Below are 26,965 nucleotides of genomic sequence, written 5' to 3' on the forward strand. Positions count from 1 at the left end.
CGTCAGCCTCCTCTGCCCCGCGCGGGGCCGACCCCGTGCTGTGCAGGTGCTGCCAGGCCCTGCCTGCCCTGGCAGCAGTGTCTGCTGCCCTACCTGCCATCACGAGGGGCCTCATGACCTTCCCAGCTCACCTGGGGTGGGCAGGGGGACAAGGTGCAGTTTGGGGCTCCCATAGGCTTGGCAGGGTGGAGATGCCCATGGCTGGAGCAGCTGGTGGAACCTGAAGCCCTCAAGATGCTCCGGCCTCGTGGCAGACCAAGGTCTGCACCATGGTGGGATTCCTCTCCCCAGTGCTGGCCGTAGGGATGACACTCCTTAAATTATTTTAAAATCTTCTTTTCCTGCTGCTGGACTTGACCTCCCCAGAGAAGCACCATCACCACTGTGGGGTCTGGAGTGAAGGATGAGGTGTGGGCTGGAGGAAGACACAGAATAAAATACAGCTGTTCCTGTGAACTGTTGTGATGGTAGTGCTCTGCAATTAATGGTTCCAAGGGCCACAGAGATGCTCCGAGGGCTGGAGCCCCTCTGCTCTGGAGCCAGGCTGGGAGAGCTGGGGGTGCTCACCTGGACAAGGGAGGGCTCCAGGGAGAGCTCAGAGCCCCTTGCAGGGCCTAAAGGGGCTCCAGGAGAGCTGGAGAGGGATTAGGGACAAGGGCTGGAGGGACAGGGCACAGGGAATGGCTTCCCAGTGCCAGAGGGCAGGTCTGGATGGGATATTGGGAAGGAATTGTTCCCTGGCAGGGTGGGCAGGCCCTGGCACAGGGTGCCCAGAGAAGCTGTGGCTGCCCCTGGATCCCTGGCAGTGCCCAAGGCCAGGCTGGACATTGGGGCTTGGAGCAGCCTGGGCCAGTGGAAGGTGTCCCTGCTCATGGCAGGGGGTGGGATGGGATGAGCTTTAAAGTCCCTTCCAACCCAAACAGCCCTGGGATTCTGTGAAATTGGCACAGACAGCTGCCAGCCCCGGCTCCGTGGGAACCTCAGCACTCAGAGCCGGCAGGGAGGTGCTGGGCAGAGCACTGGGCTCTGCTGGGGGAGGCTCTGCAGCCAGCACAGCTGGGGAGGTCCGGCCGGTCTGGGGACACGGGGCTGGCCAAGCAGCCAGGAAGAGACTCCAGTCCCCAGCACCACTGTCCCCTCCTCATTTCAACCATAGAGCATCAGAACTGCCGAAGCCTGAGAAAAAAACCCCAGTGCAGCCATCCCTCCCCCCTCAGTAATCCATTCCCTGAGCTGGATTTAGGGATTCACTGTGGCATTAAATGCAAATAACAGACGAGTCGGTTTCGCCTCAAATGGGGGAGGAAAACGAGTCTGGGAAAAGAGTTTGTGTGCGGTAACGTAACCGTAGCTCGGAGGGGCCCACGGCTCCATGCTCTGGGTGTCTCTGCGTGCCTCTAGTTTCCCCCTAATACTCGTGGACTGCTGGCTTGTAACGTGACGACTTTTCAACGTCAATAATGTATTGAATAACACTGTCAGAAACGGGGCATGCCTTAACTCTTTCTCTAGGCTGCAGCTTGCTGTGGGAGCCTCTGCAGAAGAGCTGCGGTCCCATGGGCAGGGCTGGGGGTATTCACACCCAGCCCTGGGGGATTTCTCATCCCAAGGTTGTTCCCTGTGCCCCAGGCACAGGGACAAGAACGGTGGGAACCTGGTCCCTCCCCATCTGATGATAGCCTGGCTGAGAGGTGCAGAGCGTGGCACATTTTACCGCAGAACTTTCGAATTAGTTAGGAATTTATCAATTAAGTCACGTTAACTGACAAGGCATTGCTTGCTGTTAAATTTGGCACATCGCTGATTTTTTTCCCTGTCCTGGTGACTGAGGAGCAGCTTTTAGCATTTCTAGAGTGGATGTTCCCCACATGGGAAGTGCCTCTGCCTCTCAGCTGTACCAACCCAGCTGGGACCACTTCCCACCTCAGACTGGTACGTGCTCCTGCCCTGTCCTTGGTGACATTTCCTGCTCACCAGGACAGCATTTCCTTTTTCCCATTCCTTGGTGAATGTCTTTTTTTTCCCATCGTGGAGACTCCCCTGCTATGGCCAGCAGGCAGCAGTTGCTGTGGAAGCCATTAAGCACAGAATCACAGAGTCATAGAACCACTAAGTTTGGAAAAGACCTTTAAGATAATCAAGTCCAACCATAAATGCAGCGCTGCCAAGTCCCAAATGCCACATCCACACAGCCTTTAAATCCCTCAAGGGATGGGGACTCCACCACTGCCCAGGGCAGCTGTGCAAGTGCCTGACCAGCCTTTCTGTTAAGAAATTTCCCCAATATCCGACCTAAACCTCTCCTGGTGTAAGTTGAGGCCGTTCCCTCTCCTCCTGTCCCTGTTCCCTGGCAGCAGAGCCCGACCCCCCCCCCGGCTGCCCCCTCCTGTCAGGGACTTGTGCAGAGCCACAGGGTCCCCCCTGAGCCTCCTTTGCTCCAGGCTGAGCCCCTTTCCCAGCTCCCTCAGCCGCTCCTGGGGCTCCAGCCCCTTCCCAGCTTCCTTCCCTTCTCTGGACACGCTCCAGCCCCTCAGGGTCTGTCTTGTTGTGAGAACCCCAGAACTGACCCCAGGACTGGAGGTGCCTCAGCAGTGTCCAGCACAGGGGATGGTCACTGCCCTGGGCCTGTGGCCACGCTATGGCTGATCCAAGCCAGGTGGCATTGACCTTCTTGCCCACCTGCGTACACCTGGCTCAGGTTCAGCTGCTGTCACCAGCCCCCCCGGGGCCTTTCCTGCCAGGCACATTCCAGCCACTCTGCCCCAAGCCCGGAGCTGCAGGGGTTTGTGGTGACCCAAGTGCAGGACCTGGCACTGAGCCTTGTTGAACCTCCTACAATGGGGCTTGACCCAGTGGTCCAACTGTTGTGATTGTTGAATCTGTGCTCCTCTAATGCAAGCAGAGAATTTCACCTTTGGTGTTTGCAGCAGACCCCAGGCAGGAGGATACCCAGGCTGGCAGCCCCTCCCCGGCTCACCCGGCTCTCACCCCATGCTCACTCGGCTCACACTCAGCTGCAGAGCAGCAGTGCCAGGGTTTGCCCTGGGGTGATCAAAGTTGAGTTTCACAGCTCTGCTCACTGCCTGTGGGTCTGAAAAAGACCTGTTATGGTGAGGGCACTGTGCTCACACTCCTCTCCTGCCAACCCCAGAGTCCCTTGGCACAATGGACTGATGTGCCCACATTGCTCCGCATGGGCCAGCCCAGCACTGTCCCCTTTGCCCTGTCCAGGCTGGTGCTTTGCAGGGTGCCTTAACACCATGGGCTTGTGGGCTTTGAGCTTTGCTTTAGCAAGCCTTTGCTTCCCGAGCTGGCTCAGAGCAGTTTGGGATTTGCAGCTCTGGGGCTGCTGTTGAGGAGGAGGAGTGAGAGAACAGTTTGGGGGGTGTTGGGCAGCCAGCCAAGGTAAACCCCAGCCACCCCTGGCAGCTGGGGCTCCTCACTGCTCCCTGCCACTTCTCCTGCTTGGGGACAGGCTCATCACGTCCCTGTGTCCCAGTGCTTTGGAGAGTGAGCCTGCCTTCCAGTTGCATTCCACTGTGCCCTGTAGCAGACTGGGATGGCATGGGACGGTGGATTTGGATGCTTGCTGACAGCAGAGGAGCTGTGCCCCCCTCCTGACACCATCCCATGGCTACCAGCCCTGCCGTGGGGTGATGTGGAGAGCAGGAGCCTCTCAGAGGGGGACTGATGGGGATGCCACCGGCTCATCGGGGTGACACAAACAGGGCTCACTTCAATCCCCATGTAGCCATTTACTTAAGAGTTGGACTCAATAATCTCTGTGGGTCCCTTCCAACTCAGAATATTGGGTGAATCTGTGTCCATTATGCAGCCTCGAGGTGTGATTCCCTCCTTTCTACCCGGGCCATGCTTGCTGTGCTCACACCATGTAGGGGACAGCCTCCAGATCATTTTTCACATTCCTTGGAAAGCCCCGCAGCTCCCGATGTGGCCGCGGGGTCACACGAACATGACTGGTGTTATCCCTGCAGCTGCACTGTCCTTCCTTTTGCTGCTGTTCTCGGGGAAGTTTCTAAGGAGGGACACCCTGGCTCCGTGTCGATGGAGCCCAGCGGTGCTTCCCCAGCTCCTCCAGCAGCAGCAGCAGTGATTTCCATCAGCCAGGAGCAGACAGTGCTCCTGTACGATCACTGCGTGCCCCAGTGCCACCACTTCGCTCCACGGTGTCACTCCACGATGTCACCCCACGGTGTCACCCCACGATGTCACCCCACGGTGTCACCCCACATACCCTGCTCACCCAAGGGCTGCTGGTGGGGGTGGGGGGGGGCTTCGGGAACACTGCTGGAAGTTGGGAACCGGCTGGGAATAGCTGCTTTCCAGCCAATGCAACTTTGGCTACGTGCTGGGGGACACCCCCTCCTCCTGCTTGGCCTCAAGGAGAAGAGGGAATCAAAAAAAAAAAAAAAGGAAAATGTTGGTTTTGTTTTGGCTGGGGAGCTGGAGCCACAAGGAATGTCGGGAAGCCACAGCTCGGGTTACCCTGTTCCAGCGCACGGCATGGTGCTCTGGCGAGGCGGCACAAGGGGCTTCTCCCTCCCTGCCTCGCTGAGACGGGGAGCAAAGCCCAGTCCTGGCCTGCAGGAGCTCTTGGGAAGAGGGATCGCTGCTGGGAAGTGGCAGTGGACAGGCAGGGTGGGGTTGCTCGCTCCAGGTGGCAAACAGGGCTCTCTTGAGAGAAGAGACCCGTGCAGGTGGCACTGGGGGAGCAGCACTCTCCCCACTGTCTGATGTGACACACACCCTGAAATAGCCAGGGCTCTCTTTTGGCTCGTGGTTTTGAGGGATTTGGCTATGGGTCAAGCCTCCCAAGGAAAGCAGAGCTACATGGAGCAGCACTCAGGCAGGAGATGTTCGCCAGTGGATGTGTAGGCGATCTGAGCCTGCCAAAGAACCACCCTGGAGTCAGTGCCTCCTGGAGTGATGGTTGTGCTTCTGGACACCCTACACCGGGCTCCCTGACCAGAGCCTGAGCTTGTACTAATCAGGACCCTTGGAGATCATATAGGTGGGCACTGGGACCACAGGACATGGGAACCTTCAGCTTTGGATGTTGTCCCCCGTGGTGCAGGGACCTCACCTGACCAAACAAAGGGCTGAGGGCACTTGGTCTGTTCAGCTGGAGGGTACTGAGGTCAGACCTCATTAGTGGCTACAGCTTCATCCCGAGGGGCAGCTCTGATCTCTGCTCTGTGACAGGGACAGGACCCAGGGAGCAGCTGGAGCTGGGCCAGGGCAGGGTCAGGTTGGGTATCAGGGAAAGGTTCTTTCCCCAGAGGGTGCTGGGCACTGCCCAGGCTCCCCAGGGAATGGTCCCGGCCCCGAGGCTGCCAGAGCTCCAGGAGCGTTTGGACAGCGCTGCCAGCGATGCCCAGGGTGGGGTTGTTGGGGTGTCTGTGCAGGGCCAGGAGCTGCACTGGATGATCCCTGTGGATCTCTTCCCACTCAGGACCTTCTGTGGTTCTATGATTTTATGGAATGCTCAGAGACCAGCTACATGCAGGATCAATGAGAGCTCATGCACAGCCTCAGATATCCCAGTGGGTCTTTTCTGTTGAAGAACCAGTATTTGACCCAGGACAAGAAACCTGTTTTTCTGGAGTGTGTCTGAGCAGGGCAGGGGCAGCAATAGTTGTCCCTGGTCCAGAGCCCTGCGTGTTCACAATGCAGAGCCTTGAGCTGAGGGGCTGGTTCAGTGCCAGAGGTTAGAGGAGGGTTGTACACTAAACACTGTAGGATTTTTCCATCATGATAACCTTAATCCAGTGCGGATCACCTATGGCACATCTCTGGGGCAGGTGAGGTTTAAGGTCACAGTACCTGTGTGACCCAGGGCAGGAGAAGCACTGAGCTCTGGTGCTGATGTGCAGGGACAGCGTGTCTCCATCCAGGTAGGCTGTGATGTGGAGAGGGACCTCGTGTTGCAGGTCTGGGCTGTGTCACACACAGGACATGGTGTGACATGGCAGGTGGCAGCAGGGACATGCCGTGGGACAGCTCTCACTGTGCAGTGCGTTGCTGGAGGGCAGTGGGAGTTTGCAGACGGGAACAGGACCCCATCTGCTGCTGCCTGTGGTGGGTGAGCAGGCAGGGGAAGGTGGAAGCACAGGCAGGGGCCCAGGAAAGTCTCCTGAGCTGTGGGATGTGGCACCTGTCCTGGGAATGCCCCTTGTGCCATGGAGAGCTTTTGGAGCATGACAGCAGGGACCTGAAAGCCCTTTTTCAGGAACAGAGAAGCAAATTGTTTTATCCTTTGGTCTCCAAAACCATCCACTTAGGAGGGGACAGCTTGAGAGGAAGGAAGGAAGAAAGAGCTGAAACCAGAGCAGGAAGTTCCTGAAAGGCGAGAGCAGCCTTCATCCCGATGTGCTGAGCTCTCCTCTCCAGCTCATCAACTGAGCACTGAGAGGTGCTAAATCTGAACTGCAAACTCTCCTGCAGTTCACATCCTCCCTCCCGGTAATAAATCCAGCCGTGGCCATTGCTGAGTTCCTTATGTGGCTCTTCTGAGTTTACCATATCCTCTGACCTTCGTTTTTGAGGGTCTGTCCCGACTCTTCACCACCGCGTGGTCCCCTTGGATCTGCTGGGGACAGCACGCACCCCTGCAGGGGAGGCTGAGGGTGCAAGCAGGTGAAAGCACAGAAGCTGTGAGCTCCTGGGGGGAGCAGAGCACATGGGGCCGAGTGCTGCAGGCTCTCTTGGCTCCTTGGGTGCTGTGTGTGAGCACGTCCCCGTGCGGGACAGGGGACACAGCCTCCCGCAGCGCTGACCCGTCAGCACCAGGCACGGGGCGGGAGCCAGCCACCAACAGGACTCAGTGCAGGGACCCTGCGCCTGGGGGCTTGGGATGTGCTCTGGGATGTGCCCTGTGGGGAGAGGGGGATCTGGACAAAACCATTCAGCACGCAAGTGTCCTGGGTGGGGAGGACAGTGGAGACATTCACAGTGCCCAGGCTGGGTGAAAGGGCCCTTTGGCCATCGAGGTGTGGTGTGGCAGGATGGCACCGTGGCCACGGAGGTGGCAGGACAGCTCTGTGGCCATCGAGGTGCAGGGTGGCAGGATGGCACCGTGGCCATGGAGGTGGCAGGACAGCTTTGTGGCCATCGAGGTGCAGGGTGGCAGGATGGCACCGTGGCCATGGAGGTGGCAGGACAGCTTTGTGGCCATCGAGGTGCAGGGTGGCAGGATGGCACCACGGGCAGTGTCCCCACTGCCAGTGTCCCTTGCTGTGGCGCCAGCAGGGAGCTGAGCTGAGCTGAGCTGAGCTGAGCTGTGGCTCTGGCCTGGCTGATGCCTCACAGCGTTTCTTGCTGATTCAAGGGCAGGCAGGTGGGGGCACTGGCCGGGCTGGGAAGTTTTGATAAAGATAGCATGGTTTGCAGCCCAGGGATTAGGCTGGGGCTGGATGTGCTCCGTGTAAGTGCTCCCGAGCATGTGCCTTTCCCAGTATTTCCCAAGGCCGGAGCTACTGTTGAGTGACTGTGGAATTAAAGTATCGTTTGCAGTTCTACATTCCAGAGCAGTGTCGGGTTTTGGCAGAGGGCAGGCTCCGTGTGTGCTGCGCTTCCCTGGCCTGCAAGCCCCCAAATGTCCCAGAGGCCATGCACGGTGCTTTGGTCCCTGTGAGCTCCTGCTCAGGGAGCTGTGGGAGAGCCAAAGGAGGGAGCCCGGCCTCCCAGCAGCTTGGCTGGACAGCCAGCTACCTCCAGTCTAACACTGCCAACCCAAAACCTTCACCTCAGCAGCATCGATTCCTTTTCCCAGGATTCTGAACCACGGGAAGATTGGAATCCAAACACACACGAAGTGCCCGTGGTTTCAGACAGTTCTCCCCAGCATCAGGCGGGTGCCTGTCTCCAGAAAGGCTGCCCACAAATGTAACGAAATCCCAGGCTAAACCCAGTTAATTCCGGCAAAAAGAAAGAGGGAAGTTGTTGTTTTGCAGCAACCGATCCATGTGCTGCCCCTTGGGGGCTGTGGGATGGCAGTGGGGCCGTGGGATGGCAGTGGGGCTCTGTGGGATGGCAGTGGGGCTCTGTGGGATGGCAGTGGGGCTGTGGGAGGGCTGTGGGATGGCAGTGGGGCTCTGTGGGATGGCAGTGGGGCAGTGGGGCTGTGTGGGATGGCTGTGGGGCTGTGGGATGGCAGTGGGGCTGTGTGGGATGGCAGTGGGGCTGTGGGAGGGCAGTGGGGCTGTGGGATGGCAGTGGGGCTGTGGGATGGCAGTGGGGCTCTGTGGGATGGCAGTGGGGCTGTGGGGGATGGCAGTGGGGCTGTGGGAGGGCAGTGGGGCTGTGGGATGGCAGTGGGGCTGTGGGATGGCAGTGGGGCTCTGTGGGATGGCAGTGGGGCTGTGTGGGAGGGCTGTGGGGCTGTGGGAGGGCTGTGGGGCTGTGGGAGGGCTGTGGGATGGCAGTGGGGCTGTGGGAGGGCTGTGGGATGGCAGTGGGGCTGTGTGGGATGGCAGTGGGGCAGTGGGAGGGCTGTGGGATGGCAGTGGGGCTGTGGGATGGCTGTGGGGCTGTGGGAGGGCTGTGGGGCTGTGGGGGATGGCAGTGGGGCTGTGGGATGGCAGTGGGGCTGTGTGGGATGGCTGTGGGGCTGTGGGGCTGTGGGATGGCAGTGGGGCTGTGGGGCTGTGGGAGGGCTGTGGGATGGCAGTGGGGCTGTGTGGGATGGCAGTGGGGCTGTGTGGGATGGCAGTGAGGCTCTGTGGGATGGCAGTGGGGTTGTGTGGGAGGGCTGTGGGGCTGTGGGAGGGCTGTGGAATGGCAGTGGGGCTGTGGGATGGCAGTGGGGCTGTGGGAGGGCTGTGGGATGGCAGTGGGGCTGTGGGATGGCAGTGGGGCTGTGGGAGGGCTGTGGGGCTGTGGGTTTAGGTGCTTGCCTCCATCTGCACACCGGGGTTAAACAAACAGCAGCTCGGGATTTAGGCGGCGGTGGAGGGGGGATCTCGGGGCGTTTTCAGGCTGGGATGAGTTAGGCCGGGCTGTGTTGCTGGGGTTGGGGTGGGATGGCACCCACAGGCTGGTTTGCTTCTGCTGTGGAGGAAACTGAGGCAGGGGGGAGGAGGGATGGGATTTGCCTGTCCCAACAGAGACGTGGTGGTGCCTGGGCTGGGTGTCCGGAGTGCCATGGAGGTGATGGAGGGAAATGGGCATCACCAGAGCGCCGTTGGCTGGTGTGGGTGGGGGTGTGGAGCAGGGGAGGAGCAGGTTTGGGTACCCCCGTGTTGCCATGGACTGGAGAAGACGCCTCTGGTGCAGGCATGGAGAGGAGGATGGGCCTGGTGATGTTTCCCAAGTGACGTGACAAACATCCAGCAGGAGCAGAAGTGGCATTTGGCTCTGTTGTGAGCCCTGTGTGTGTTGGGTTGTCCAACTCCATGAGGGCTTGGCCGGCCCCGCCTCAGCTTCGAGTGAGGATGTCCTGGTTGTTGTGGAAGGAAACTTGCAACGGGGCCTCTGTGGAGGCTCTTAGAGCCCTTCTGTCTCCTTATCCCACACATCTGTGGTGCCCACCTGGGCCCTTCTCTGTTCAGCCCTGAAGTTTTTCCTGGAAACACTCAAACTCGGCAGGATGTGGCCCGGAGCCCCGGCTGGAGGACTGGATTGGTGGAAAAGGTGCTCCTTTCCTTCTTGGGAACCTTGGGGTTGCAAGGATACAAAGAGAACATTTGAAGCAGGCAAACCCTTGTGTTTGTGCTGGAGCAGCTCCCGAGGCCTCCCATACCCCGTGGGAGCCATTTGTAGATCCCAAAATGCAGTTGTAGGTTGTGAGGCTCTTGTGAAGCGTTGATCGAAAGTGAGATTAACTCACTCTAAATGAGCAGTGGTTTCTGTCTGAAGGAGGGGAAAGAGGAAAGCCCAGCCCTGTCCAGTGGACATGGATGTGTGGGGAGCAGATGTCTTGCTCTCCTCCACTGGACAAGGGAGCCGCCTCCAGAGGCTTCCTCCTCACTCCTCATGTCCTCTGAGTTCTCCAGAATGAGACAGCACACATCAGGTGTGGAGCTCCTCCCATGGCATTGTGGGGCACTGGGCGATATTGCAGCAGTTCTCCAAGGCTGATGGGAGATGGAGACATCCTTAATCACCATATCCCCCAGACAGGCACCTCTGCCATTTCCTTAATCAGCTGCGTGGCTTTGAAGCAGCCCAGATGGTATCTCCTGGGCCTGCCTGCCCTGCTGCTGGGGCTCCTGCATGGGAGGGACGTGGTGAGGGTGGGGAGGTCGTTGGTGTATTTGTATATATACAAATACAGACACAGCAGTGCTTGGGGAAGGAAATGAAATCCAGCTGGACTTTCCTCCTCAAATTTGGGAGGTGATAGAGTGTTTTTGATGACAAGGTTACTTCACAAGCGTCCTCCCAAGAGATTCATGTCCTGTCCTTGCAGCCTCTGTGGAGGCAGCCTCTGCCTGGCTGGCACTGAACTGCTCTGAACTGCTTCCCTCTGGTTGAGGTTCTTGGATCTCTGCTGCTTGGACTCTCTTGGACTTCTCTGGTGAAGAAAAAGGAAACAAAGACTTCTTCTTCTTCCCCAGAGCAGCTGTGGCTGCCCCTGGATCCCTGGCAGTGTCCAAGGCCAGGTTGGAAGGGGCTTGGAGCAGCCTGGGCCAGTGGAAGGTGTCCCTGCCCATGGCAGGGGGTGGAATGGGATGGGCTTTAAGGTCCCTTCCAACCCAAATCATCCTGGGATTCCGTGACTCCCAGAGACTCCTGTTTTTAGAAACATCGAATAGCATCGAGGTTTTCCTCCAAAAACATCTTTTCCATGTGGATATTTAGAGCCCCCCTTGTGCATAGCACAGTGCCTTGTCAGACACGGGGAATGTTTTCTTATCCCTTTGGTGTGTCATTCATGGCAGGATGATGATTCACTCTTGGGACATGATTTTGGCGAAGAGCTTTGGCTATCTCCAAGCCCATCCAGCAGTTCCCTTGGGATGCTCCCTCTGTGCCTCTCTCTGGAGCACTGCAAGCCCAGGTCTGACCCACCAGGGTCCCTCTGAGGAAGCCCATGAGCTCATAGCCCAGGGCTGCCCTGGCTGTGCTGGGTGCTGAGCACACATTCCAGGCTCTTGACTCATTTCCCAGGACTGAAGCACAGCAGCCCACGGTCTAACCCCGACTTCCCCAGCGTGCCTGAGGCTGTGAGGGAAACAACAGAAAGAAAGGACCCTCTTGGCTTCCCTCTCTTGGTATTTTTCTCAGTGTTTGTAGACATTCTTGCCGTTTCTATTCTGAAATTGTTTTCTTGTGCACTCCACGTGGGTCTGTACTGCTATATTTAATACTTTGCTAGTATCAGATTTTGCTTTCAAGGTCTTTCAAAACAAAACCAATAAAAATAAACCCTCTTTCAGGAGGTCACTGAGGTGGAATGGCTTTTTTCCAAGCGCTGACATGCTTTGGACTTTCCCCTGCTCCCTGTCCAAGCTTGTTCCCCCTTGTCTAGAGGCTCTTTTCCCCCATCAGCTGTCCCTGTGCCCAGAGGTGAAGGAAGCACACGCTGTGTGTACTGTGTGTGTCCAGGGCTGCCTGTAGCAGAGGGCATGGAGGACACTTGTGCAGGGCAGTGACAGAAACATCTGTCCTCAGTCTGCTGCTCCTGCAGGACTTGTGCTCCCAGGGCCCTTGGTTCTGGGAGCTCACTGCTCCCTTGGCCTGACAGCATCTCTTTGTTTCGGACCACTGTGGCAAACAGGGTGCCCAGAGAAGCTGTGGCTGCCCCATCCCTGGCAGTGGCCTAGGTCAGGGTGGATGGGGCTTGGAGCAACCTGGGCTATGGAAGGTGTCCTGGCCTGTGAGAGGGGGTTGGAATGGGATGAGTTTTAAGATCCTTCCAACACAAATCATTACATGGTTCTATGAAAGCTGTCTCCAGCTTCTTCCAGGCACTGTTGTTTCTGCTGGGGGAACTGGTGGGTGCGATGGACCACTGAACTGCCCCAGCTGGCCAGCCCAAGCAGAAAGGATGCCATTCACAATCCCAATTGGAACTGTCCCATCAGGAGTCCCCTGGCCCACTGCTCCAGAACTTCTGCCTTGAAGCTGGGGCACAGCAGCTCTGGAAAGGTCCTGCTGATGTCGTGGCCCGCAGGAATGCACCTGTGGTAGCCAGATCCCTGGGAGGACGATGGTGGTCTTGGCTCCCCGTGTGGCCGTGCGAGTTGCTGGGCACTGTGCAAGTGACTGTGCTGGATTCTGAATTTTCCAAAGTTGGGTGACGTAGGAACCGAGGCTCCCACTGCTCTGTTTTATTTTTATTAGCCAAGCCATTTAACCAGCAGAATTGTTTGCAGAAGCAAAGCACTTTGGTCCCTGAATCGTTGAGCTTCCGCTTTCCATCCGCTCTCGGTAGGACAGCGATCATGTGCTAAATCCCAATTAATCATTAAGAAGATATTTGAGGTTTAACAGCTATGTTATAAGATACAGTTTTTACTGGTTTCGACCTCAGTTAAATATGTTTTTAATAGTGGATGGTATTTAATTAAACATAAAATAACAGAGGCTTATTAAATCTAGAGAGACCTTTCCTAGTGATGGATATTGAATGTTAAGTAAATATCACTTGGTCATTAGAAGCATATTCAGAGTGGTTTCACAGCTATGTAATAGGCAGGTATCTGATTACCCATCTGCCCAGGTCCAATGAATAAGCTCTTAATAATCAATTGCCACTCATTTAATATATCATAATAACTGTCCTATTAGACCTGAATTAGATCCTTGTAAGAGCAAACAGAGGCAGCCTGGTGCTTGCTGGGATTTTGAGCGGATTTTGTTTTATTTCAGGTTGATGGTTCATTGAGATTGGGGTGGCTGGAGATTCGATGACACTGGGCTGGATGATGGACAGGGAGGTTTCCCGTTGTGCTCGTGTGGGACCTGCCCAGCACCACCCCACTGCGGCCAGCTCATAGTGGGGCACGGCGGGTGGAGGGGCTGCTGGCAGCGCTCAGGGCTGGCACCACCCGTCTGGGGTGCAGAGGCTCCCAGAGCTGCACTGGGGGGTTGGTGGTTGTGGGGTGATGCTGTGACTCCTGGTGTGTCCTTTGGGCCCTTCTGGGCCCTTCTCTAGGGCAGAAGGATGTTACACCAGGCTAGAAGGAAGGAGATCAGCGCTGCCACATGTTCCCATCAACCTGCAGAACTTGCTGCCATGCAGCACCTTCAAAGCCCAGTCATTAGCTGGTGTCAGGGGAGGTTGAGACTCGTCTGGGGGTGATATGATCAGAAAGAGGCACTTAGGGCACAGTGATGTTGGTAATTCAGGGCTGTGTTTAAGGACGGACCAGCAGCTGGCCCTGTTTCTCAAGGTGATTCCCATCTCTCTGCTTCATGAATCCAGGTTCTACGCCCTCGTTTCTCCAAGTTTTTGTGTCCTGTGTATCAGCAAAGTACTTTCCAGGTTGCCAAGTGTGTGACTTGTGGGTGGACACGGACCCTAAGAGGACTTGAGACACTCCCTCCCAACCACAGGAAGCAGGATGTTGAGTGCGGGAGGCTTTTGCTTCATTTTGAGGTGAAATATGATCCATTTTGCAAGGCCCAGCTAGTGGTGGCTGTTCACGTTGCTGTATGGCAGGAGCTGTTCTGGGGTGGCAAAAGGGGGCTGGCACACCTGGCTAGAGTGGGACTTCCTCCTTACCTGGGAGAGATGGAGAACGCTGGCAGCCTGGCAGCTAGAGATGATCTGGAGGGTTTGAGAAGGGTGGTTGTGACTTGCCCTGAGACAGAACTTTCTCCAGGAATTACTGTTCCGCTCATCCTTCAAAATCCCAGCTTGTACTTTTGGAGGAAGTGGTAGACCTGGACTGTGAGTTTGGGAGCTGTGGGAATAGCATAAGTTTGGGTTGGAAAGACCTTAAAGCTCATCTCATTCGACCTCCCTGCCGTGGGCAGGGACACCTTCCACTATCCCAGGCTGCTCCAAGCCCCGTCCAACCTGGCCTTGGACACTGCCAGGGATGGGGAAGGCTTGGGATATCTGTGTGCAGCGCACGTGCAGCCCAGCCAGGGCGGGAGGAACAACCAGACCACATCATCCGATTAAGATTGAGCATAAAAAAATGATAAATACAGAGGTGGCAGCTTTTAAGCAGGAAGAAAACTGCTGCTGCCGAGCGCAGCGCCCCTGCGAGAGGCTGGGGCTTGGATTTCTGCTGGGGGGAAGCTGGAGCCCAGAGCACTGCTTTTCTGGGACTCCGTGGGTAGCCCTATTAGCTTGCTTACAGCAACAGTGCTTTTTTGATTTCTCCGTGCTGCTGCATTTCACAGGCCACAAGTTTCGCTCGCTGCCGTTGTTCCCCTGCGCAGCAGCACTGACTCAGCGCTGGAACAACGCGCGAGGCAGCCGGAGCCCGGTGATTCAGCTGCCGGCTCAGAGGATGAGCCCGGCTCCTCTGCTCGCTTATTAATCTCTGCTAGTGCGTGAGTCAGGCTCTCCTCGCCCCCGGGCAGGAAAGCAGCCGTGGTGGGATTTAACCAGGGAGCCGGGAAGGGGCCCAGGGAGGGTGACAGGCAGGGGCTGCTGCCGTGGCCAGCCGGTGCTGCCGGCTCCGAGCCATCCAGCGTGTGCACAGGGGACGTGGCTGTGCCGGCACCGAGGGCATCTCTGGACAGTTCCGTCCTAACAATCGCCTGTCTCGCCAGCTCAGAGGTCTTGCTGCCTTCCCAAGGATTTCCCTGGGTGGTTTGCAAGGCGGGCTCATGGCCAAACTTGCTTCGTGCAGCCTGTGCCCTCCTGCTGCTTGTCACAGGTTTGGAGGCAGAGAGGTGACTGTGCCCTGCTCACCCCTCTTGGGTCCTATTCCCACCCTGGACCCCTCCAGCAGCCTGCAGGTGTGCCCTGACACCCATCCTCCTTGGCCAGTGTTGGGCAGTGTTCCCTGCGTGCTGCATCCCTTGGCAGGAGCCGTGGGAGCTGTAGGACAGCACTGAGCCCAAGCAGGTTCATCCCATGTGCAGCAGTGCTACAGAGCGGGGATCCCTGTGTCCTGGCAGGACCCAGGCCTGGATTGCTGCAGGATACCAGACCTCCAGGATCTGCCCCGGCCCCAGGACAGCCCAGTCATGGCTGTGCCAATTAGCAGCAGCACAGGCCTGTGAGAGCAGGCAGGCTCCAGCCTGGCAGGAGGTGAAGCTGTGAGAGCAAAGCTGTGGGAGCACCCAGGTGCTGCCTTGGGCTTGGCTCTGGCCAGGCAGGCGGTGGAGAACCTTCAGGAATTCCTGCAGCCTCCGGCAGAAACACACCTGGGGCTGGGAGACAGGAAAAGTCACCACGGCTGTTGTGCCCCCTCATCCATAGGGTGGATGCCGGGGCTGCCATACCCCCCCAGCAGCTGTGGGGTGGGCTGGGGGCACAGGGGCAGCCCCACATGGCAAGCCCTGGACGAGGGGCACTGTAGCCTGACCCTGGGGGTTCACTCTGCCTTCTCACTTTGTTCTCCACCCTCCTCACACAGCCCTGAGGCGACCCAGCCGCCTTGGCCGGGCTCCCCAGGGCCAGCACAGCCATAAAACCCTCTAATCCGAACAGGCTGGGGCAGAGCCGCCCGCTGCCATCGGGACAGCTCTCTGTGTGTGGTTCCCATTTAGTGCAGATTTATTTCCTCTGGGTCGCCGGCTCTGCTGTTGCTCACTCCTTGGCTCTGCTTCTGGGAGCATCCAGCATTTACCTTCTTGCAGCGAGGGCTTTGGGGGACTGTAACTTCATTGTACGTGTCAATTAGGAAAACACCCTCAGGAATTTCCTTTCTGATGCTGCCTGGCTCTACAATAACCTCTGTCTCCGTGGCTGCCGGCTCCCCAGAGCCCGTCCCGCCAGAGCAAACCGACGGGGAGCTGGGAGCAGGCTCGGCTCCGCAGACGCCTCCAGCTCCTGTTCCAGCTCCCTCTGAGCGCCGAGCCCCATCTCGTTTCCACTTCTCCGCACTCCTCACTCCCTCTCTGGGCGCTGGAGTTTGGAGTTGTTTTGGAAACCGCTGCGACTCCGGCATGACGTCACCAGGGCTCTGTAGTATCTCTGTCTCCATCCTAGTTAGGCGCTTCCTGCTCCCTGGCTCTCGCTCCAGCTCGCCTGGCGTGTCTATGCTCTTTCTTCTTCTCCACAATTCCCCAGGGATTTTTTTTCAACTCCCCCCCCCCCCCCCCCCCAATCTCTTACACAGCGGTTTTGTCTTTCCCTTTTCTTTTTTTTTTTTTCCCCTCCCCTCCTCTCCAAAAAGGGCCTTTTTGCCCCAAAAATGGCTTTGCTAATTCCTTTTTTTTCTTTAGCAGGCGGCCATGCCCACTCTGCTGCTGCTGCTGCTGGGAATCCCGAGGCGTTGGGATGCTCCTGGCCAGCTCATTCCCGAGGGCAGGGGACAGGCAGGGGAGCAGGTGGTCCCCAGCCCCAGCAGTGCCGTGGTGGCATCGGGCAGGGTCTGTGAAGGGAGTTTTCTGCTGCCCCTCTTGTGCCAGCTGCAGGGCTGCACGTCCTCTCTCCTCCCTCAGCTCCTCTCCCACCATCCCATCTCAGCTCAGTTTTTCAGGCACAGCAAATCCATTGCTTTACCCCACATCCCCAGCCGGAGCTCCTTGTGCTCTGACACCTCACTCCCCATCAGCATCCATCCTGTTCCTGCTGTGAGTACCCACGTCCCTGTGCCACCCCGGGACCAGCCCGTGATTCCCAGCACCGCTGGCTCCTGCCTGGAAAAGCATATGCGTGGTTTCATCATGACTCTCTAGTGAGTGTTCACCAAGCACGAACGAAATACGATTTATTTCTTTAATTTCTTCCCTCACCACTGCTGAAATGTTGCCTGATTGCAGGCAGACCCCCCAGGGCCATGGCTTTCCTCCCTCCTCCTGCTTGTTCATCCCGACCCCCAGCCAAAGCAGCACGGGGCTGTGCTTCCCCTGGGTGCAGTCCTGGGAACAGCACTATTAAACACAAATGACAAATACGCGTATAATACGTGTGCGTGGGAGGCTCTGTGTGTGTGTGTGTGTGTATATATATATATATTTGCAAGGCCATGTAGTGATGGGACACGGAGGAATGGCTTTGAACTGAGAGAGAGTAGGATTAGATGGGATATTGGGAAGGAATTGTCCCCTGGGAGGGTGGGCAGGCCCTGGCACAGGGTGCCCAGAGCAGCTGTGGCTGCCCCTGGATCCCTGGCAGTGTCCAAGGCCAGGTTGGACAGGGCTTGGAGCAGCCTGGGCCAGTGGAAGGTGTCCCTGCCCATGGCAGGGGGTGGGAATGAGATGGGCTTTGAGGTCTCTTCCAACCCAAGCCATTCCATGATCCCATGATCCCATGATTCCATGATATGCACCTGACCTCCCCCTGCCCTGCAGGAGCTGGGCAGTGCCGCACCTGCCCATAATGACTGGGTAAACTGAGGCACATGGGCTGAGTGCCAGGAGGGCCATGTGATCACAGCCCTGTTGTGACACACACCATTAGTTTTCTGTCCCTGGGTGTGCCTGTGGCTTGTCAGGTCACTTAATCCCTGGAGTATCTTCTAAATGCTATTTGGATTAAAGTTGAATTTGGGCAGTGGCTGTCCCTGGCTGTGTGAACATGCAGTGCCCGGGGCTGAAACCCCAGTGAAGATCAGAGGTTTTAACACAAACTCCTGGTGAGCTTCTGGCTTTTTCTGGAGAGAAATGGGGTCTGGATGCAGGAGTGTCTTTATCCCAGTTCAGCCAGTTCTTCCTCACCCTTTTCCCTCCTCGCCCTTCCCGAAGATCTATGCTCACATTTATTTCTAAGTCACTCTCTCCACCTGTGGTCAGCGAGATTTGGGTGCTGTTCACTTGCCACAAGCTTGTGCTGGACCAGAGGAGGCTCCTGCATCCTCCCTGGCGTGCCCATCTGCCACGTGTCCCTCAGATACACAGGCAGACCAGTGGGAAGTGACCGGGGAGCTCCGTGCAGTGCTGCTGCCTCTGGGCAGTGGATGGACAGGACTGGGGGTTCTGGTTGTCCTGCTTAGCAGGGAGGTGGGAGGGCTTTTATGGGACAGACCGTGGGAGTGGGGAACACAGGACCCTGCTGAGGGCACAAACCCCTCCTGAGGTCGGAGGCTGCTGTTTTCAAAGCACAGGGAAGCTGGGGTGAGTCTGTGCTGAGCGTTGATCTGGCAGGGCCAGTGCTGCTGGGCAGGGCTGACAGTCACACTGGCATAAGGCAAGGGAGCGATGGCTTCACTGGCTTCTGTGGGATGGGAACAATGCCATTCGCTGCTCGTGGAACATGGAGGGGTTTGTGGGGAGAGGAGCTGTAAGTTTGCTGTACCTTATACCAGCAGTTCCTATCAGCAGCGTGGGCTTGGTGTCTGCTGGAGCTGGGAATTCCCAGCTTTGCCCTTTGGATGGGGGTTCTGGGCTTTCATTGTGATCACACCCAAGAAGTCAGAGAGGAAGCGAGTGTTTGGTGAGAGCCACAGCCCATCACCCTGTGCCCCACTGCCACCCCGGCTGGGCCTCTCCGGGGAGCGGCTCCACCCTGAGCTCAGGGGTTGAGGCTTCTCCTGCAGCCACTGCCCAGGGCCCTCCCCTGCACTGCCCAGTGCCCCAGCACCCACATCTCGAGTGTGCCTGCCAGAGATTGTCCCATGGGTTTTCACCAGTGACCGTTGGGTGTGGATGTGGCATTAAAGGATCACTTTGTCTTTGCAAATGGTGGGCTCGTGCAAGCTTTTGGGGTGGCCACCCCAGCCCCACAGACCTGTCTGTGCTGGGAAGGAGCCACGGGCCTGGGGATGGGGCCACTGGAATGATGCAGGGACCCTAGGGAATACTTACACCCTTGTTTTCTAGGGACGGGTTGGTGTCATTTCATCTCCCTCCATCGGGTGGTTTGGGATCGTCATGCTGCCGGGGCGTGCAGGATGCTCCTCTTCAGGCAGGAGTTGGCAGGGATGGGTAACTTTGCCTCTGAACAGACATTTCCATGGAAGTTGCCTCGAGGTCTGTCATTGCTGCTTACCTGGGACAGCCGCAGAGGCCTGTAATTGTTGGGAGAGGCTGTGGGCGGCCGGATAGGAATCTTGGAATAGGCTGCTGCCCTCCCGGCAGGGAGAGCCCGGCCACCCAGGAGGGAGAGGAGGAGGACAAGGAGGAGAGAAGAAGGAAGAAGAGAAAGATAGGGAAGAAGCAGGGACCTCTGTGCAGCTCTGAGTACTACAGAGATGGTGAGTGATTTCACATCAGACTAGGGGGGTACCAAAGAGATTTGCTGGGAAAAAGCAGAAATGAATTCAAGGCAGTTGTTTTTCTCACGGGGTTCATAAAGACTTTGTGGCTCTGGCTGTGGCGAAGGCCAGATGGGCCCAGCAAGCATCCTGGGGGACTGCTGCCCTGTGGAGTGCAGAGGTGAGCTCTGCACAGACCCCTGTGTGTGGGAGGACGTGCCAGAGGAGGGGCTGTGCCCGACAAGGGACACGCCAGAGGGGTGATCTCTCCAGTGGCATTGCAGCAGCTGGCCCTGAGCTGCTGTGGCTCTGAGCCATGGCTAAATGGGGTGTGGGCTTGGCCCAATCCTTACCCTAGTTTTGGAGGGTTCCCATGCCCTCCGACCCGGAGCTGGCAGGAGCCGGTGGGATGGGGTGAGCACGAGGACATGGCAGGAGCCGCAGGGTGGGACCGGGAGTAGGTGCCACAAGGAAGGGCTGTGGGCGGCACGGGGAGGAGCAGGAGCCCTGCCCAGCCCTGAAAGCCCCAGCGGGTTGGAGATGTGCCTTTTGCACGCAGGATGTGTCACCTGCCTCCCGAGCGGCCGCTGCCTTTCGGCACAGCCCTTCCGAGTCGCCTCGGCTGCCGCAGGAGGATGCCCTGCCTCAATGTAAGAGCCTCTCTCCGTGCGCGTTGCCTTGCCTGGGGATGCTGGGCTGGGCTGCCCTCCTACAGCAGCCCAGCCCAGCTGGAGCTGGCTGGGGTTTTCTGGGGACCAGGTGGGCCCCGTCTCCCTGGTTTCCACGAGGACTGTCACCGTGCTGTCCCTCAGGTGACAGCGTGCTGCCCCCGAGATCCTTCGTGGGGCTGGGCCTCTCTGGGCTCTCCCATCACGCCACTGTCCCGCAGGCATTCCTTAGGCTTGTTTGGTTATGGATTGAAACTGGTTCCCAGGTCCTGAGTGGTGGAGGAGAAGGGTTTGGGTGCCAGAGGGGCCAGGCAGCAGTGTGTGGTACCAGCTCTCGTGCTGGGTGGCCGCAGGGAGGTGGATTTGGAGCTCTGGATCATGGCCCCTTGGCAGAGCTGGTTTGGAAGCTTTTCAGGAGAGGGGTGCTGGGGCTGAAAGCTCTGCACAGCTCTGACCTGACCCACTGTGAGACAGCACATGGTTTTATAAAACAAGATGTGGGTGTGACATGGTGTGAGCTCTCTGCCAGGATTTACCAAGGCTGTCCTGTGTCATGGACATCCCTTCTGCTCCATCTGCGGATGCAGTTGGATGTGAGCCCTGTGGCAGTGTTTGCCTAGAGCTCTGCTGTGCAGCATTTGGCCAGGCTGACAGCGTCAAACCTCCTCTGCCTGCAGGAACAAATGCTTTGTAGTGGTGTGGGGCACCCCAGGGACCCTGCTGTGCCCCAGGCCTTGCAGCCTCAGCCTGGGGACAGGAGGGCACCAGTGGGGCTGGGGATGCCTCTCCCTGGGCACAACTGCCCCCGTCTTGGCAGGATGTTGGATGAGTCTCTGAGTCCAGTCATTGAAAACACCATTTTCTGGAGGCCCCAGAAGGCAAAAATAAATAAAAGGCTGTTGTGTGATAGGTTCTGGTGATACCCAACCGGCTGTGTGGTGTAGGGGTCACTGCGCCCTGCAGTGAGGCATTGGGCTGCTGTCCCTTCACCTGGGCATGCACCCTGGCACGGAGCTGCTGTCCCGTACCTGCTGTCGTGTGGGGACTGTCCCAACCAGGCAGTGCAACAGGCACAGGTGCTGGAGCAGGTTCTCAAATTCTGAATAAATTTGGAAGGTCTTTCAAGCTGCAAAGGGTTTGTCATTTGTGTTCTCAGTCTCACATGCCTGGTAAAGCTCCCGGGAGCCTTCACGCTGAGTCCAGAGAGGGGTGGAAGGTGGGTGCTCCCTTACATGCACTCCATTCTCTGTGCTGACAGCAGGACTGCCAATAAAACAACTTCCTGTTGTCTGTGGTGGTTCGCTGTGCCACTCTGAGAGCATGTGGAGCTCATCCAGCCCCACCTCCCTGGAGCGGTGTGGGAGCATGACGTGTGGCTTCTTGTGACCAGTAAACAGCATTTGGGGAAAGAAAAGAAAACCAGAAAGGTTGGTTTGTTATTCTTAGTGATAGATGAAAGAGCTGTCAGCTCCATCTTGAAATCATGAATCCCTGGGTATTCCTGGGACAGGGCAAAGGAATGCATCCTGCAGTATTTTTTCACTTGGAACGACCATTTGGCTCTTCTTGGCCTGAAAAGTTAAGCTTGGGCTGAGTAACAAATTAATGCCGTCTCTTAGTCACTGTCTGGCCGGGATGGAAACACTTCTCTGACCTGGTTTATCTGCATATCCATCCTGATGGCTTGGACAGGGCTCGCTGTTGGCTGCCGGCTCCTTTCCAGGGCGCTGCCGGCTCCGGCGCCGGTGCCGCACGGTGCCGATGGTGCGAGGGGAGCTCAGACGTGGTGCTGCTGGTCCTCGTCAGGGTCTCAGGGCATGAGCAGAGGTGCTTTCTAGAAGGTTCTTACTTTTCAGGTTTTATCTTTTGGTTTTGTTTTGTAATGATTTTTATTAGATTGGCAGAGCTGGAGGAAATAATTTCTTCTTCAGGCTGCTTCTTCGTAAAATCGTGGAATGGTTTGGGTTGGAAGGAAGCTTAAAGCTCGTGTTGTACCAACCCCCTGCCATGGGCAGGGACACCCTCCCCTAGACCAGGGTGCTCCAAGCCCCGTCCAAAGTGGCCTTGGACACTTGCAGGGAGAAGGACCTGGAAGCTTCAGACCAGTGACAAGGGGGGTCTGTCCCCGGCCCTTGACTGGTTTAAAAACTGATGAAAGATAGGCTGTAGCCCTCATTTCCATGTCCTGGCCCAGATTTCCATCTCTTAGCTGTCCTTCCCATCTTCTCACCTGGTGCTGTGAGCAGTGGCTCCACAGGACTGGTGGGAGGAATATGGAGCTGCTGGGACACTCCCTGGATCTTCTGCGTAGGAATTCCAAACAGGAAAGGAAACTTGGAAGGCTAGCACCTGCACTTAGGGCATTGTTTGTGCAGTTCAGGCAAGGAACCAGCTCGTTGTGCAGTTTCCAACACCACAACACGTTCCTGGGGGCTTGGGAGTAGGTGGCCAGACTCAGGGTCACGTCCTGCCTCCCGTGTTTATGTCACCTGCCCCTCGCTGCTGCGCCCACACCAGTGCCATGTGCTGATGCTAACAGCATTCCCAACGCTGTGTTGCATCTGCAGAAATCCAGGAAAAAGGAGGGTTTTTATCCACCTCGGATCCAGTGCAGGGTAGGGGGAGCTTGAGGCTGCCCGTGTGGGGGTTCCTGCATGGGTGGGTGCTGTGGTCAGCACCTGCATCCCAGCCTGGGACTGGAACATCTCCACAGGGGTCAGAGGACCCTGAGAGGACCCTGCCTGGTGCTAGCCCTGCCCCGAGCCATCCTCACTCCCCTGCTGCTCAGGGAAAAGCCTGAGCAAGATGGGCTGAAAATTAATTTACAAACCCCCAAGGAAGAGAGGATTTCCTAGTGCCGGCCAAGAAACGTGACACTGAGCAAATAGTAGAAAATAAAACAAAAATGAAGTTTGCATTGGATCTGGAAACGGACATTTAATGTGCAGCATCGATGGTGTCTGCGTGCAGAAATCTCCATTTCAGCTCGGGTCTCACAATGCAGAAGTCCCTGTAAATGATATTCCTGTGTGCACGTTCTGGAGCCCTGTGCCATGTCGTTAACAGAGCGCTCCTTCTGGGAGAACATTCTTCCCTCATTTTCTATCCCCATACATTAAATTGATAGTTTGGGGGATTACTGCTCTTTCCAAGCTCACATGGGTGGAGTCCCCTTTATATGGCCATGCTGGTATGTAGTGAATTTGAATTGGCGCAGCAGAAAACTGGAAAATTTGGAACAGATAACTGTCTCCTATCTTTATATGGGAACATCAGAGTTCCTAGCTTTATTCTGGGGTTCTTGCCATTCCAAATATAATTTATTCTTTTATATAACTGTTTTCATATGATACACTCTGAAGAGCGGATAATGGTTTGGGGAGGATATAATCATTTTTTTCCCCCTCCAAGGCTGTCTTCCCAATTAATGAGATTGAGAACACGTTCCAAAAATCTATTTTTCCCCTCCGGGCTTTTTCTAATGTACTCAATTTATTCTGTAGTGTGTCTTGTGCTTCCTTTATGGAGTTTGATTCCTAACGGTGGTGGTTGGCTGGCTGGAGCCTGTGTAAGTGCTCAGGGTACAGATGCAGTTGCAGGAGCAGTGAGGGACTGGCTGTCCCAGCCCCTTTCCACTTGGGACTTGGGGACATGGCAAGGTCGTTGTTGTCCCCACCTTATTGCTGACCTCAGTCTTACTCCCAGGCAGGGTGGCTTTGTGGGAAGCTGTGTGCTTTGTGGGGATGGAGGAGTATCCTCGTCCCCTGGCTCCTTCTTCTCTCCTGTCTGGATGAGAAGTGGGTGGCCAGGACTGAACCAGTGCTTCCATCCCTCAGGAAAGGCTGTTCCAAGAGAAATGTGTAAAGCTCCAGGGGCTCTTTCTTCTTAAAGCCTCACCTGTAACCAAAATAGATAAAGTTCTTGTCAATTTTTCTCTGCTCACGTTGGTGATGCTCCCAAAAACCTGTGGCATATTATCCTAGAATCATGGAATGGTTTGGGATGGAAGGGACCCATCTCAAAGGGACCTTGAAGCCCATCTCCTTCCACCCCCTGCTGTGGGCAGGGACACCTTCCACTGTCCCAGGGTGCTGCAAGCCCCGTCCAACCTGGCACTTCCAGGGATGGGGCAGCCACAGCTTCATATGAATTTCGGAGAGCTTGCTGCTCCAGAATGGGTTGGTTCATACCATACAAGCCCTATTTAAAAAAACAAACACTTTTAACTTGAGAGTAAAAGTGAATTTTTAGGCCTAGAGGAGTTACCTTGGGCCAGGGATGGTGGCAAAGGGGTGCTCAGAACAGACCTTGCAGTGTTACCCAGGTAGCGAGGTGGTTCCTGCTATGTCTGAGCAGTGGGTTTGCTCTGGATTGGTGCAGCTCAGGTTCTCCCTCCAAGTCACATCTCTCCCTGTCCTGACCAAAGCACATTTTAGCTCCTGTTGGCTTGGGGTAAAGCTGAGGCAGCACCCCAGGAATGTGTTGTAGCCTTTTGTAGCACGTGGCTTGCCCAGCCCCATCAGCTCCCCAGGGATGAGCAGTGCAGGAGGAGCAGGTTTCCTGTGCATTGGGCTCAGTGCTGGCTACTGAGGAGGAAGAGGAGGGTGATAGAGAGGCCAGCTGTGAGCAGCAGCCTTGTTTCGTGGTAGGCATGCCATTCTGCAAACAGCCCTGCTCTTCCTCCAGGGCTAGGAGCAGTTAAGATCATTTTGTGGTGGCAGTCACGTTCCCAGGAGTGGGGATTCACACTGACACTGTTTGAGTCAGGTGTTGTGTGACCTTGAGGAGCCACTTTCAGGGCCAAAAGCATGAGAGAGCTGCTCTCCAATGGTGTTTTGAACTGTGGGTGGATGTTGTTGTCCAGAGAAGCTGTGGCTGCCCCTGGATCCCAGGACATGTTCTGGGCCAGGTTTGGAGCACCCTGGGCTAGTGGAAGGTGTCCCTGCCCAGGGCAGGGGTGGGATGGGATGAGATTTAAGGTTCCTTCCAACCCATTCCAGCACTGTAGGATTCTGTGTCTCGTGTGAGGGCTGGGTTCTGTTTGGTTCCTGCTGCTCCATTTGTGTCCCTGCAGGTCTCGTGGCTGTTAGTAACTTGGGGGCGGGTGACCAGCCAGGTCCCCCGGATCCCTGCTCTGCTCAGATCCTCCCCCTTTTCCCACGTGTGCTACCCCAGGAGTGGTTTGATGACAGAGGGCACTTCCTGAGGGTGTTGTGCTTTGTTGATCCTGGTCCCACTCACTGAGACAAAGGCATTGCTGCCTGCTCGAGGGCCTCTGGTGCTGCCCAGGCTCCCCCGTGGGCAGCAAACCCCAGGCAGTGGAGGTGGGGACACCCCGCTGTGTCCGCTGACATCTGGTGCCTTGTCCCTGCCGAGGGGCTGAGGCTGCCGGAGGAGGGGGACATTCCCATGAACTTGGTTTTCCAGGCAGACTGGAGGGGTTCCCCCAGACCCAGTGCCGGGGGTGTCTGAAGGCAGCAGGAGAGACAAGGGGGATGCAGAGCTCTGTCCGAGAAGAGGTGAGGTGGCTGGAAGGACAGCAGGGATGGGATGGGACCAATGGCCTGGCTCTGCAGTGGGGTAGGGTGGGGGTGTGGTGGCCAGCTTGCCCCCTGCCCGGGTATCCCTGGGGGTCAGGGCCCTTGGACACCCCCTGACACAGTGTCCTGGAGACCCTCACCCTTGTGCTAGTTCCCGTGGGTGCCTCAGGGAAAGGTCTTTCCCAGCCCGAGCTGCAGCCCTGGCTCCTTTGTCAGAGGCTGCAGCGACAGTGGAGCAACCAGCAGGGAAGGGACGGGATGGAAAGGGAGGAGAGGAGAGCAGAGGGAAGAGGAGGGCAGGGAGGGCACCCTCGCTTGCTCCCCACGCTGTAATTAGCCGGGCTGGAAGGCAGAGCTGCTGTCAGGCTGCTGACACCCAGCCAGGCTGCGGGCGCGCGGGGCCGCGTGTGAAGAGCACGATGCAGGACAGGGTGTAATTAATTAGCTGCAGGCCCTGGGAGCTGGGAGCTGACTACTCAGATCCAGCTTCTTTTCCTGTCTTTTTTGTTTTTTGATCCAGTGAGGAAAGATAGAACTTCACCTATAAATGAGTATAAACATGTGGGAGGATGGAAGTGTCCAAGGCTAGGCTGGATGGGGCTTGGAGCAACCTGCTCTAGCAGAAGGTGTCCCTGCCCATGGCAGGGGGTGGAATGGGATGAGCTTTAAGGTCTCTTTCAACCCAAACCATTCTGTGCCTCTATGACCTGGTGTGCCCAAAGATTAAAAAATAGCAAAACCATTTGTAAATATCAGGCAGCACATGAATGCAATTATGAGATCAGGCAGCTGGCATCCCCAAAATGAGGCAAAATAAAAAAAACCACCAGGTTTTAGCAGGAACACAGGCCCGGCCACGCTCCCCTCCAGCACGTGCTGTGCTCAGGGCTTCCCGCTATAAATAGCAGCGAGTTCAGCTCCACAGCTCAGCCCTGATCCTGCAAACACTTAAACCCAAGCACAGCTCCTTCCCGATGTGCTCCAAGCTGCTGTAATAGTTTGCAGGCTGTAATCATGGAAAAGAAGGACAAATAAGGTGGAGAAGGGAGAGTGTGCAGCCCCACGGTGGTGCTGGCCATGGGTGACTGTGCAGCCCCGTGTCTGCGGCTCTCCCAGCACCTCCCGCATCCTCCCTGCCACTCCAGAGGGTTGGATGGATGACAACACGGAGCCAAGGTGCCCAGGCCTGTGCGTGCCTGTCACCCTGGGTGCTGTGGAGCTGGCAGGTTTACAAGGTCCCCTGGTTTTGCCAGCAATTTTTGACAAGTTCTTCCATCCGGAGAAGCAGCAAGTGCAGGGTCGGGCTGTGCCGGCCTCGGCAGGGAGCTCCGGGAGCTCCTTCCACAGGGAGCCTCCAACACAGAGCCTGTGTGTGCCTGCGTGGCTGTCTGTGCATGAATGAATTCCTAAAGGCATGCAGCAGTACAATAGCAGCGGGGAAAGCAAAGTTTCCTGGATGAGCTCTCAGTAAAGAAATGCTTTGAAGCTTGGGTCAGCCTAAATGTGGTGTGAGCTGCAAGGGGTTTGC

General features: G+C 56.8%; 1 protein-coding gene across 9 annotated transcripts in view; it reads left to right on the forward strand.

Moving 5' to 3' along the window:
* Positions 1 to 26,965, forward strand: part of LOC125334257 (ankyrin repeat and fibronectin type-III domain-containing protein 1-like) — a 247,550-nt gene that overhangs the window by 138,389 nt on the left and 82,196 nt on the right. For 2 of the 9 annotated variants that reach the window (XM_048320940.1, XM_048320943.1), the window contains exon 1: positions 19,850 to 19,879. The exons of 5 other annotated variants lie outside the window; for them this stretch is intronic. In XM_048320940.1, coding sequence (XP_048176897.1) covers positions 19,865 to 19,879 — 15 coding nt within the window. In that variant the 5' untranslated portion in view covers positions 19,850 to 19,864. Of the gene's footprint in view, positions 1 to 19,194; positions 19,230 to 19,849; positions 19,880 to 26,965 lie in introns of those variants that run through there. 2 more of the 9 variants (XM_048320941.1, XM_048320944.1) reach the window with 2 other exon arrangements.

The sequence above is a fragment of the Corvus hawaiiensis genome, chromosome 16, assembly GCF_020740725.1.
Source record: "Corvus hawaiiensis isolate bCorHaw1 chromosome 16, bCorHaw1.pri.cur, whole genome shotgun sequence".
Lineage (NCBI taxonomy): Eukaryota > Metazoa > Chordata > Aves > Passeriformes > Corvidae > Corvus > Corvus hawaiiensis.